Source organism: Dendrobates tinctorius, unplaced genomic scaffold (assembly GCF_039654945.1).
Source record: "Dendrobates tinctorius isolate UK_male_01 unplaced genomic scaffold, ASM3965494v1 ptg000393l, whole genome shotgun sequence".
Lineage (NCBI taxonomy): Eukaryota > Metazoa > Chordata > Amphibia > Anura > Dendrobatidae > Dendrobates > Dendrobates tinctorius.
This window is the reverse complement of record NW_027362059.1, coordinates 190,823-202,980: the sequence shown is the minus strand read 5'-3', so window position 1 is coordinate 202,980 and position 12,158 is coordinate 190,823. Positions and strand designations below refer to the sequence as shown.

At 50.7% G+C, this 12,158-nt stretch overlaps 1 protein-coding gene across 1 annotated transcript; it reads right to left on the bottom strand.

Moving 5' to 3' along the window:
* Positions 1-774: 774 nt before the first annotated feature.
* Positions 775-10,000, bottom strand: LOC141076164 (uncharacterized). Its single transcript, XM_073563499.1, has 2 exons — positions 2,656-10,000; positions 775-1,814 (listed from the first exon to the last, which is right to left on the bottom strand). The coding sequence occupies exon 1, from the start codon at positions 9,943-9,945 to the stop codon at positions 8,836-8,838; it is 1,110 nt and encodes a 369-aa protein (XP_073419600.1). The 5' UTR covers positions 9,946-10,000; the 3' UTR covers positions 775-1,814; positions 2,656-8,835.
* Between the last annotated feature and the right edge of the window lie 2,158 nt (positions 10,001-12,158).

Sequence of the window (12,158 nt, the reverse complement as noted above, 5' to 3'; positions counted from 1 at the left end):
TGTTTATCACATTCAGGGAGGCGAACCTTCGCACTTGTCTGTTTTCTTTTGTGGAGAAGAGATCTATCCGGGGAAGGCCACACAGTGACATGATGTGTTTGAATATTTGCCGGCTCAGGCACCACTCTCTACTTGCCGAAACGTGTGGCGACTTAGGAAGTCTGCTTCTGAATTGTCTCTTCCTCTTATGTGGCGAGCTGAAAGAGAAAAAAATTGTTTTTCGGCTAAGGATGATTTTTCTTGCGGAAGACAGGCTGTCCGATCGAGTTCCACCCTGCTTGTTCAGATATGCGCTTCTGGGGCCGCGCCGAAGCCATACGGGGGGGGGGGAACGGAGGCTGCATGTTCTTCCTCCGACCCGCACTCCCACACGGGCCGTGACCACCATATCCGAACCCCGGCGGCGTGTGTACTGCAGGAAACTGTGGGCGGCCTTCCCTGGACCCATCGTTTATGCCACTGCTGCTCAGATGAGGGGGAGCTGGACTACAGCACTCCCCCGACACTGCTTCTGGACCGGAGCCCCTGCCGTTCCCACTGAGACTGCACAGGCGGCTGCCCTGGCCCAGGTACGGTTGTGTAGGAGAATCCTGCGGTTTCCCATAGGAACAGGAAACCAACTGAGGAGGAGAGGCGGACCGCCCTCTTTTATCTCTGTAGGTTTCCTGTTTCTATAGGTGGATCCCTCTCTCCGGTGGGTGCTGTCGTCGCAAAGGGTAAAAAACACATTTTATTATTGTTCCCTTACTAAGGGGGTGATAACGGGGGGTTTGATTTACTATTTATGGCGGTTTTTATATTTGGCGGCTGTCACACGCTAAAAGTCGCTTTTTATTGTAAAAATAGTTTTTGCATCACCACATATTGAGAGCTATAATTTTTACATATTTTGACCCACCGAGTCATGTGAGGTCTTATTTTTTGCGGGTCGAGTTGACGTTTTTATTGGTACCATTTTCGGGCACGTGACATTTTTTGATTGCTTTTTAAGACTGGAGACCTTTGTCGTAACCAGTGCCTTCCAATCCTGTAATGAAAACACCGACAATCCTAGATGGGTTGAACAGGTCGGTCACAGTTTATTAATTCCATAAGCAGGGAAAGGCAATTACACTTCGTAACGGGCGGCTCATACCTGTGATCCTGTCCACGATCGACAGGAGAGTTGACCCAACGAGCGGTTACGAACCTTTGCCCTCCTCCGCCACGGAGGATCCTGTGTATAACCTACACGGGACTCCGACCCCCACCCATCAGCATTAGGGCCTGTTCAACCCCATCCTGTAAATCAGACAGAAAAATATCGAGGCCAATGTCCGTCAGGTGAACTCCGTCTGGTCTTAATAGTCTCGTGTTATCCCCTTGCAGCTGGTGGTGACGGATGACGATACGGCCTTTTCCTGTCACAAATTTTACCATCCGGGCGTTAAATTTCCTCCTTGTGCACTGTATGGCTTTTTTCTCTCTTGCGCCTCGCCAGAATGCCTGTGGTATCATCTCTGACCACACGAGTATCATATCTGTGAATAAACAGGTGAACCGTTCTATATCCCTTGTCTTCCATTTATACAGATCCGCCACCTTTTGCTTGCCTAGATCATTGCCTCCCGTGTGTAACACCATTATCACTGGGCGCTTTGCCCTCCTTGAAATGCCAACCATCTCTTAGAACACCTGTTTTCATTGAAGGCCTCTGATACCCCTCCAGTTAACCTCTAGGCCCGGGAGGCCAAGATTCCTTCCTCCTGGATGCAGTTTGGCCCTTTTTTCTGCCCAATAGACATAGGAATGTCCTACAACCCAAACTTCAACTCCTGTAAGAGATAACATATGTTAATTCAGCAAATCAGGTCTTATGTATCTGGCGAAGCATGCGGATTTCCAACGACCCATTCTCTGCACTTTGGCCTCTGACACTCCTGCCCTAGCTGCTTCTGTGGCTTCCCCGATTCGGAACGAATGTGTCCCATACTCTTAGATTTGTGCTGGTTTTTTCCAAGCATAGCTTGAAAATTGCTTTGGAATTGGTACTTTGTCAGAGGGGACCCGTCTGTATGAGTGAAGAAAAATCTACTTGCGTGTTTTATTACAGCGCATCTCTCGACGATCTTTAGCGGGCAAACTGGGCCATTTGATGCGTTAACCAGAACTCATGAGCCCCTACCAGTGGGATCGCACTTTGATTTCCTCACCCGAATGCGCAGAACGTCGCTGCATATAACTATGTCCCGTTATCTAAGCCACCTTCCGACGCGTTTTTTGACTGTGGTAGTAATTCGCTAATGCACAGTGCTCCAAAAAAGACGATCGCAAAAGCTGCAGATATGAGGACCGCCTCGTATTGCGATGTGCAGACTGATGGGGATATCGAAATAATGTCATGCAATAGTCTCAGCGATATGGGGCGGCGGCATTCTTGGCTCGGTTGAAGCCTTTTCCATCCTTTAATGGCTTGCTTAATAAAAAAGAACTTTGTTAGGTCTGCCCATCCCATTAGTTGAAAGAAAAAGGCTAACCCCGATAATTTCCGTTGCGCCGACGTCCCGCTTTCCTTCAGCCGTACTAGAAATTACTCCATCACTGAACCTTGTGTTCGGTCGCTTTTATCGACTGGCCTACCCCGAATTAATGAGCACCACTCCTCCCAAGCCTTACCATAAACCTGCCAGGTAGCCGGCGACACGGAGGCACGGATTAGGGGCATCAGTGATTGGCCACTGTATCCCACAGGAATAGTGGTTGCGCGTTGGGATGCTGGATTCTGAAAGCCTGCCAATTGGAAAATAACAATGCGTTAATAATATTGTCGTCTATTTCCGCCACGACGGCTCTAAACCAAATATTGTTTTGCAGGCATAGCAGCGCTAGACGACGTAATAGAGCAAGTATGGGCAAGGATGAAGATGACGTGGTTTAGACACCTTGCAGTTTTCGTTTTTTTTGTTTGGAAATGAATGTTGCTATTTTTCAACTGATTAGCCCATATCTCCACAGCCACCACTATTGCAAATATCTCCCATAGGGCTGGGTCGCGACCCCAGCTCGATGTGGTCCATAGCTCCGGCCAGTCATTTTTGCACTATTGGTTTTTGTAGATTGCCGCAAATCCCTCTTTTTTGATCCACCCTATTGCCAGCCCAAAGTCCTTGCTTGCAGTCTCACTAGCCATGACACGTGTGACCGTTGTACAATTGCAGGAACGTCTGCCATACTAGTAAATCTGCTTGTAACGCGCGAGTGAGCCTAATTCTATGGCCGGGCTGAGAAGCGCCCTTAGTTGCCAATGATAGTCTGCTTGAGAATGCCCTGCCGACCGGCATTTCGCGGCAGGCGACCGTCAGTAGACCAAATAATGCCTGCATTTGCTGGAGTGTTACTTTGTTAACTTTGCAGATGCCTTCCAACATCTGCTGTGTTTTTTGTATTTTATCTGCTGGTAAGTGGAAAACCATTGAATTGGTGTCTATCTCGATGCCTAAAAAGGGCAAAATATTGCATTGTCCCTCTGTTTTTTCGGGCGACAATGGTACGCCGAATTGCCATGAGATAGTTTTGAATTTTTCTAGTAGGTAGGAGAAGAGTTTTGATTTTCTGGGGCCGACGAACAAAAAATTGTCGAGGTAGTGAATTAGGGATTCGCTGCCTGTTTCATACCGAACTACCAAAAACCAAGGTACTTGTTACGCCGTCCCTGCGTACTCACCCGGCCATCGCTCCCACACCGCAGCCTCCCACCGCCCGACATCCACGGAGGTCACCTCTGGCAGGTGCGCGGCCGGCGGCGTCCCTGCATGCAATGCGCATGCGCCATAGGCCGCGGCTGCGCCTCCCTCCTGCTTCTTGTGCTCCGGCTATGCCCTGACCCGGAAGCACCTCCCTGACCAATGGCAGACCAGACAGGAGCATATCAGGCCGCTTCCCCCTGAGGGAGGTGCCTGATTGTTGTGTTTCCTAGCACACTGGCCTCGCTGCATCGTGTGCTCTTGGCTCCTGCAGTTCCGTTCTTGCCTGCTCTCCGCAGCAGCCTCTCAGTCCTGCTACTCGGGTTCCTTGCTCTCTTCCGCAGTCCTGCCTCCAGTGTTCCTGTTCCGTCCTACTCCAGTCCTGCCTCCAGTATTCCTGTTCTGTCCTACTCCAGTCCTGCCGTCCTACTCCAGTCCTGCCTCCAGTGTTCCTGTTCTGTCCTACTCCAGTCCTGCCTTCCTACTCGTCCTGCCTCCAGTGTTCCTGTTCCATCCTGCTCCAGTCCTGCCATCCTACTCCAGTCCTGCCGTCCTACTTCAGTCCTGCCTCCAGTGTTCCTGTTCTGTCCTACTCCAGTCCTGCCTTCCTACTCCAGTCCTGCCTCCAGTGTTCCTGTTCCATCCTGCTCCAGTCCTGCCATCCTACTCCAGTCCTGCCTCCAGTGTTTCTGTTCTGTCATCTATACTTCATTCCCACAGTCCTACTCCGGTCCATCCTGAGCCGCCCCTCTAGGTACCGGCTACCGTTATACTCGAACCCCTGGACCTGCTCCTAACGGTCCCTGTATAGGGGTCGGTTCCACCTGGCAGCTCGCCCGGGGCCCCTCGGTGCCACGGTCCAGAGGGTCCACTCCTGGAGTTTCCGGCTCCAGACTACCCACGCTAACAGTACTAAATAACTTGAATTCGTGACATGAGATGGAATATCCCATTGGTAAGCACATCTAATATATAAAGCTCAAAGTGTGTATGTATGTATGTATGTATGTATGTGTGTATGTCCGGGATAGGCATCCGCACCGTCGCAGCTGCAGCCACAAAATTTGGCACAGTCGCACGTCTGGACCCCGAGAGCGTCCTAAGCTATGTTGTGAGACAAAATTTTAACCCCGCGCGTTCCAATTCACCAAACAATTTTGCCCCTATCTACATACTGGGGGAAAAAGTGTGTGTGCGTCAAGCCCCGCCCCTCATTATGATGTCATAATGCCCCTATTTGCATACTGGGGAAAAAGTGTGTGCGTATCAAGCCCCGCCCCTCACTATGATGTCATAATGGTTGCCATGGTGACGCTGATGTCATCATTGGTTGCAAGCCCCGCCGCTCATTATGATGTCATAATGGTTGACTATGGGATGGAGGATGTGTGATGGGTATATGGGCACTGGACTATGGGATGGCGGATATGTATGATGGGTATATGGACACTGGACTATGGGATGGAGGATATGTATGATGGGTATATGGGCACGGGCCTATGGGATGGAGGATGTGTGATGGGTATATGGGCACGGGACTATGGGATGGAGGATATGTATGATGGGTATATGGGCACTGGACTATGGGATGGAGGATGTGTGATGGGTATATGGGCACGGGACTATGGGATGGAGGATATGTATGATGAGTATATGGGCACGGGACTATGGGATGGAGGATATGTATGATGGGTATATGGGCACGGGCCTATGGGATGGAGGATGTGTGATGGGTATATGGGCACGGGACTATGGGATGGAGGATGTGTGCTGGGTATATGGGCACTGGAATATGGGATGGAGGATATGTATGATGGGTATATGGGCACGGGACTATGGGATGGAGGATATGTATGATGGGTATATGGGCATGGGACTATGAGATGAAGGATGTGTGATGGGTATATGGGCACTCGACTATGGGATGGCGAATATGTATGATGGGTATATGGGCATGGGACTATGGGATGCAGAATATGTATGATGGGTATATGGGCATGAGACTATGGGATGGAGAATATGTATGATGGGTATATGGGCACTGGACTATGGGATGGAGGATATGTATGATGGGTATATGGGCACGGGACTATGGAATGGAGGATGTATGATGGGTATATGGGCATGAGACTATGGGATGGAGGATATGTATGATGGGTATATGGGCACGGGACTATGGGATGGAGGATATGTATGATGGGTATATGGGCATGAGACTATGGGATGGAGGATATGTATGATGGGTATATGGGCACGGGACTATGGGATGGAGGATATGTATGATGGGTATATGGGCACGGGACTATGGGATGGAGGATAATTATAATTTGCTATAACTAACCACAGTTAGTTACTATGCCCGTGCAGCGCCGGGCTCTTCAGCTAGTATCAAAATAGTGCTGGTCCACTTTGCAGCCAAGGAGGTGAAAACATTCGGGGTGCACAGGTAGTAAACACAATGCCGATTCTATGTCGGATTTAGCTAGCAGGGCGCCGGGTCCGGCCAAGGTCTACCGCCTTATCGAAAGACGTGTATGTGACAGATGCTTCTTCTGGGGAGATGGCGTCGTTAACAGATTCGCCCTTTGGGTGAGACAAATGATGGATTAGGCGGTATTTACCTGGTTCCTTTTTTGGGATAATACCTAATGGTGATTGTGATGAACGGCGGACAACTGCCACCAAATTGCAACGGACAGCAGACCCAGTGCCACCAATATGTCACAATCCCACCACTGCCACCAATGTGACGAACAGCACGGCCGGTGCCACCAATACGCCATGGTCCCACCACTGGCATGGGCATGTCAGCGGACGGAGGGACGCGACGCACTGCCGACACACGGCTATCACAGGCACAGTGGGGGCTTATCTTAGTTATCCCACCACTGGCACCATGTGACAAAAACACAGCAAGCTAATCTTGCTCTAACAATTTATCACAGGGGGTATTTTGGTTGCCCCATCACTGCTAACAACCTTCCAAGAACTGCAGGGATTTATGTATATCCCAATTTCTCAGTTCCACTTTCGAACTCACAGCTCTCCAGCGCCCCCCTTACCCTCAGGTCAGTCAGGGAACTGCACCTAGGATAATTAGTCGCCGGACGGGCTGCTTGTTGTGTACGGGCAATTAGACTACTGCAGTACGGGAATTATCAATGCTGTGGCCTCAACCACTCATTCAGCAATATAAGACCTTTCAGTACTGCCAGCTAGCCTCGCCAGCCACGCACACCATGCTGCCACCAGCTCCCAGACTTAATGGAGGGGTTCGAAGCCAACCCGAACAGTAGCGTAATTATCTAAAAAAAAAGCGCATAGTTCGTTTCTTAGAGCATGGAGACAGAGCTAATAGATTTTATCTTTTATTCCCAAAAGAAAACAAATACAAATATAAAACAAAGTGGATGAAAGAACAGAAAGTAACACTCACATGTGTGTAGTTGGTATTAGGCAGACCATGTGGCTGGGGAGAGAAGGTGGAACCACACATCTCCACTCATCTGGGTTCTGGTCGGCGCGGATGCTGTAGCTCCCACTGACTCATTGTAAGGGAGGGGTGCCTTATAGCCCAGGGTCTGTGACATCACGAAAGGGGCAGTCTGCAGAAGTTCATCCCCCCTTTCTCCAAGTTGCCAATTAACTAAAAAACTTTTGATAACCATAGCTCAACGAGGGAAGCTCGTATCAACACACTGAGGGCCTCATAGGTTGTAGTTCATCAAATGTAATAAAGCATCAGACATGCCATACTTAGGACACTCCGCTTGGGAGCAATCCATATCTCAGGTTCTGGCGGTGATAGAACTCTGCAAGAGCCACCATAGGGAAGCCGGGTCCACGCAGATCACAGAAATGTCAGTTTCGTTTTTCTGTCGCGATCGGAGCCCATGCTAGCCTATTTTAATATCTCTCATAGTATTATTTCAGACACATGTCCCAGAAAACAAAGGACTTCCTTTAGCTTAACTAATTAACATTCCTTTCTGTGGAGATGGACCAAATGATATAGGGGAAGTGTCCTATTACCAGTGCGGACACAGGCTGTTAAGGGGGGGAATGAGGGAAGCTGTAGGAGCTGACAGGCTGAATTTCTCATCAGAGTGAAGTGGGAGATTTCTAGAAGGTTCTAGAAACATCATACTTTATAGACATTTTACAATACACCTCCCCCTTTTAGAGGGCACTACGGAGGCATTACCTCTCGGTAATCGGCCATGCACACCTCAGCGGGTTCACCCCGGCGGGACAACCCATCGGCATTGCCATGTTCACTGCCCTTTTTGTGTTGTACAGTAAAGTCGTACTGTAGAAATGCAAGGCTCCAGCGGAGCAACCTTACATTGGTTCCGGATACTGTGTGCAACCAGCTCAGAGGATTGTGGTCGGTTACCACCGTGAAGGTGCGCCCATACAGGTAGGGCTGCAAATGTTGCAGTGCCCACACCATGGCCAGACACTCCTTCTCAATGGTCGAGTATGCCACTTCCCTTGGCAAAAGTTTCCGGCTCAGGTACAACAAGGGAGGCTCCTGGTTCCCTGAGTCGACCTGGCTGAGCACAGCACCGAAGCCAAACTCGCTGGCGTCGGTATGTACCAGAAACGGGTGACTGCTGTCGACTACTCAACACTGGAGAGTTGCACAGGGCTGCTTTCAAAGCTTGAAAGACTGCCTCACAGTCATATGTCCAGTTGACTGTTTGGGGTAGCCTCTGCTTGGTGAGGTCGGTCAAGGGTTTTGCAAGGGTGCTATAGTCCTGCACGAACCGCCTATAGTACCCTGTAGTGCCCAAGAAGGACTTCACCTGTTTCTTGGTCCTGGGGGTGGGCGAGGAGGCGATTGCGTCCACCTTTTCTGGCTCCGGACTCATGGAACCCCTGCCTACCCGGTGCCCCAGGTAGTGGACCTCGCTCATGCCCATCTGGCACTTTCCCGGCTTGATAGTCAGGCCTGCCTGGTGAAGACGCTTGAGCACCTCCTGGAGATGCTGAAGGTGTTCCTCCCAGGTGGAACTGAAGATGGCAATATCGTCCAAGTACACCACCGCGTACTCCTCCAGTCCCCGGAGCAGGTGGTTGACCATCCGTTGGAAAGTGGCAGGGGCATTTTTCATGCCGAAGGGCATGACTGTCGACTCGTACAGTCCAAAGGGGGTGATAAAGGCAGATTTCTCCTGCGCCTCAGGGGAATCTGCCAGTATCCCTGACTCAAATCCATGATGGATATGTACCTTGCTTTCGCCAACCGCTCAAGCAGATCCTCGATGCGCGGCATCGGGTGGGCATCAGAGGTTGTGATGGCGTTGAGCCCCCTGTAGTCCACGCAGAACCGGGTGGTTCGATCTTTTTTAGGCACGAGGACTACAGGTGAAGCCCATGCGCTTTTTGACCGTCGAATCACCCCCAGCCTTAACATCTCATCGATCTCTTGGCGCATGACCTGTTGCACCTCCTCAGAGATCCGATAAGGTGTTCGCTGTAGTGGGGCGTGATTCCCGGTGTCCACCTCATGAACCGCTAATTCCGTCCTCCCAGGTCGGTTGAACACCGCCCGGAAGGGTTCCAGGGTTTCCACCAACTGCGACCGCTGGGATATGGTTAGCAAACCACTTATCTCCATGTCCTCAATGGACCCATTGGCCTTGGCTTGGGCCAGCATGTCCAGGAGGGGATCTTCCTCCCCATCCTTGGGCAGGTTGCAGACCGGTAGGACGCAAGCTTCACGTTCGTGGTGCGCCTTCAGCATATTGACGTGAAAGGCCTTGCGCCTACCCCAAGCATGGTCAAGCGTGACCACGTAGGTGACTGGGTTGAGCTGTTGGTGGACGACGTATGGGCCTTCCCAGGCTGCCTGAAGCTTATCCGTTGGTATGGGGACCAGCACCCACACCTTTCGACCCACTTGGTAGGTCCGCTCCCGGGCGTTCTGCTTCTGGTCAGCCTGAGCCTGCGTCATGTTGTCATGCACCAACTGCGTCAAGGTCTGCATCTTGTCACGGAAGCGCATGACATAATCCACGATGGACACTCCTGTGGGGTTTGGCTCATCTTCCCAGGATTCTCTTATCAACCCAAGGGGTCCCAGGACTCGCCTGCCATACAGGACCTCGAAGGGGGAGAACCCAGTCGAGGCCTGCGGAACTTCTCTGTAAGCGAACAGCAGGTGTGGGAGATACTGCTCCCAGTCGCGCCCTTGGGTCTCAACCAGCATGCGGAGCATCTGTTTAAGGGTACCGTTGAAGCGTTCACACAAACCATTAGTCTGTGGGTGATACGCACTCGATACCAGGTGCTTCACCTGAATTTTCTCACAGAGAGCCTCCATTAGGCGAGACATGAATTGGGTCCCTTGATCGGTAAGCATCTCCCTGGGAAATCCTACCCTTGAAAAGATGGTCACCAGTGCGTCAGCCACCTTATCTGCCCTGGTTGAAGACAGATCTACTGCCTCTGGGTACCGGGTAGCGTAGTCCAGAGCTGCTGGGGTCGGCCAGCGTGCCTACAATGTCCACCGCGATTCTCTGGAAAGGTGTTGTGAGTTCATTTTCTGGTCTACCAGTTGTGAGTTCTCCTTCCAGGCTCCCTCTGGTGGTAACAGGAGGTAGTGAGGCTGATTTAATCAGTAGAGATTTGCCACCTGATAATGAGGATGACGATTGGACCTCAGGAATCTCAGATTGGATTTAAGACAGCCGACGCCCTACTCTGGTGCTGGTGATTCCTTCTGCTTGTCAGGTCTTGGTTCTCAGCTCTGTTCCAGTCAGCTCAAGCTAAGTTTCACACTTGATTTTGTTGGTCTATTCAGTTTTTTGTGTGGTCAGCCAGTCCCGGCTGGGGCTGTGCTGAATTTCCACTCTTATTTATCTGTATTTGCCAATTTGCTTTTTGTCCCTTATTAGATTGGCCTCTTTTTGCTCTGTCTCAGAATATTTCAGAGTGCTGATATAGTGGGAGAAGTCTAGTGACTTCAAGGTTAATTTTGTTATCAGAAGTGTTGGACATTATTTTGTAGGGTTTTGGGCAGATTGCAGACAGTGTCTTTCCTTTCCTCTCCTTTCTAGTTAGTTTGGGCCCCATCGTTTGCTCAGCCTATTTTCCTGCCTGTGTTTGTGTTTTCATCTTGTTTCACCGTCAATACATGTGTGGGGGCTGTCTATTCCTTTGGGGTCTGCTCTGGGACAGTTAGTTTTCCCCTTTTCTTGCTTTAGGCTTATTTAGTCCTCCGGCCGTGACGAGGCGTCTAGGTTCATCGTAGGTACGCTCCACGGCTGCTGCTAGTTGTGTGGTTAGGATCAGGGATCTGCAATCTGCATAGTTACCAACTCTCTGGTTTTTCTGAGCTTAGCATGTTTAGGTTTTTTCCTCCTCGGTGACCCATTCCTAACAGAAAGGCTCCTCTATCACTGGCAAAGGAATAAGGGGAGCCTTAAGAGCAGGCCCCGCCTTACCCACTTTTTGACAGGTGTTACAGAAGCGGCAGTATTGTGTTACATCTGTCCCCATCTTGGGCCAATAGAAGTGTTGAGACAGCCATGCCTTTGTTTTGCTGATCCCCAAGTGTCCAGCAAGTGGAATCTCATGGGCAATCCGCAACAACTCAGTTCTGAACTGTAGGGGGACGACTAGCTGTCTTTCCCTCAACCACTCCTTTCGGGAATCTCCGGGTACTGTCTCCCGGTACAACCTTCCTCGTTCCCAGAACACCCTCTCCTTATCAGGCTCGGAGGTGGGCATCTCGGCGAGGTGTCTCAATTTCTCCTGGCTTGCATCTGAGTGCAGAGCAGCCTGGAACTCCTTGCTGGAGGCTGCCAGAAGTGACGTCAGGGTTCCTTCCTTACTGGGACCCTCTGGAACCTGCTCTGGGTTCACCTCTGGTTCAGTCTCTCCTGTAGCAGAAGAGAGTCCAGAAGACAGGGCGCTACCTGCGATCTGGGCACTCTGACTGTGTGTAACAGCTGCTATGTATGCTGTCTCCCTGGGGATTTCTACAGACCCACCAATCGGTGCTGCTATGGGCCCTACTTCCCCATCCACCCCCAACACTTCTGGAGCAGTGCTACATATGGGCCCGTTACCTTCCTCGGTGGCACTGGTCAGTTGCATGGCATTACCTTCCTCATGGTCCCCATGAACTTCCCCATTTCCTTGAGCACCATTGCTTGCTCCTGCCAGGGGTTCCTCAGCCGTCTCACTCCGCAGAGTGACGGGGCTGAGCACTTCAGTACCTGTGGACACATCTACCGCTTCAAAGAAAGGGTTAACGGGTTCAGTCGGCACAGATACATCAACATCATCATTATCATCATTCCTAGGAATAGAATGGTTATCAGATTGCTTTGGTACATTCACTTCACCATCAGCAACATTCCTGGGGAAAGAATGGTTGTTAGTTGCATCATTACTCTTCAAGACATTAGCAGGTAACACATTCAG

What these genes read in the sequence shown, in the direction of transcription:
- LOC141076164 (XM_073563499.1), bottom strand. Translation starts at nt 9,945, where the DNA reads ATGCTCCGCATGCTGGTTGAGACCCAAGGGCGCGACTGGGAGCAGTAT.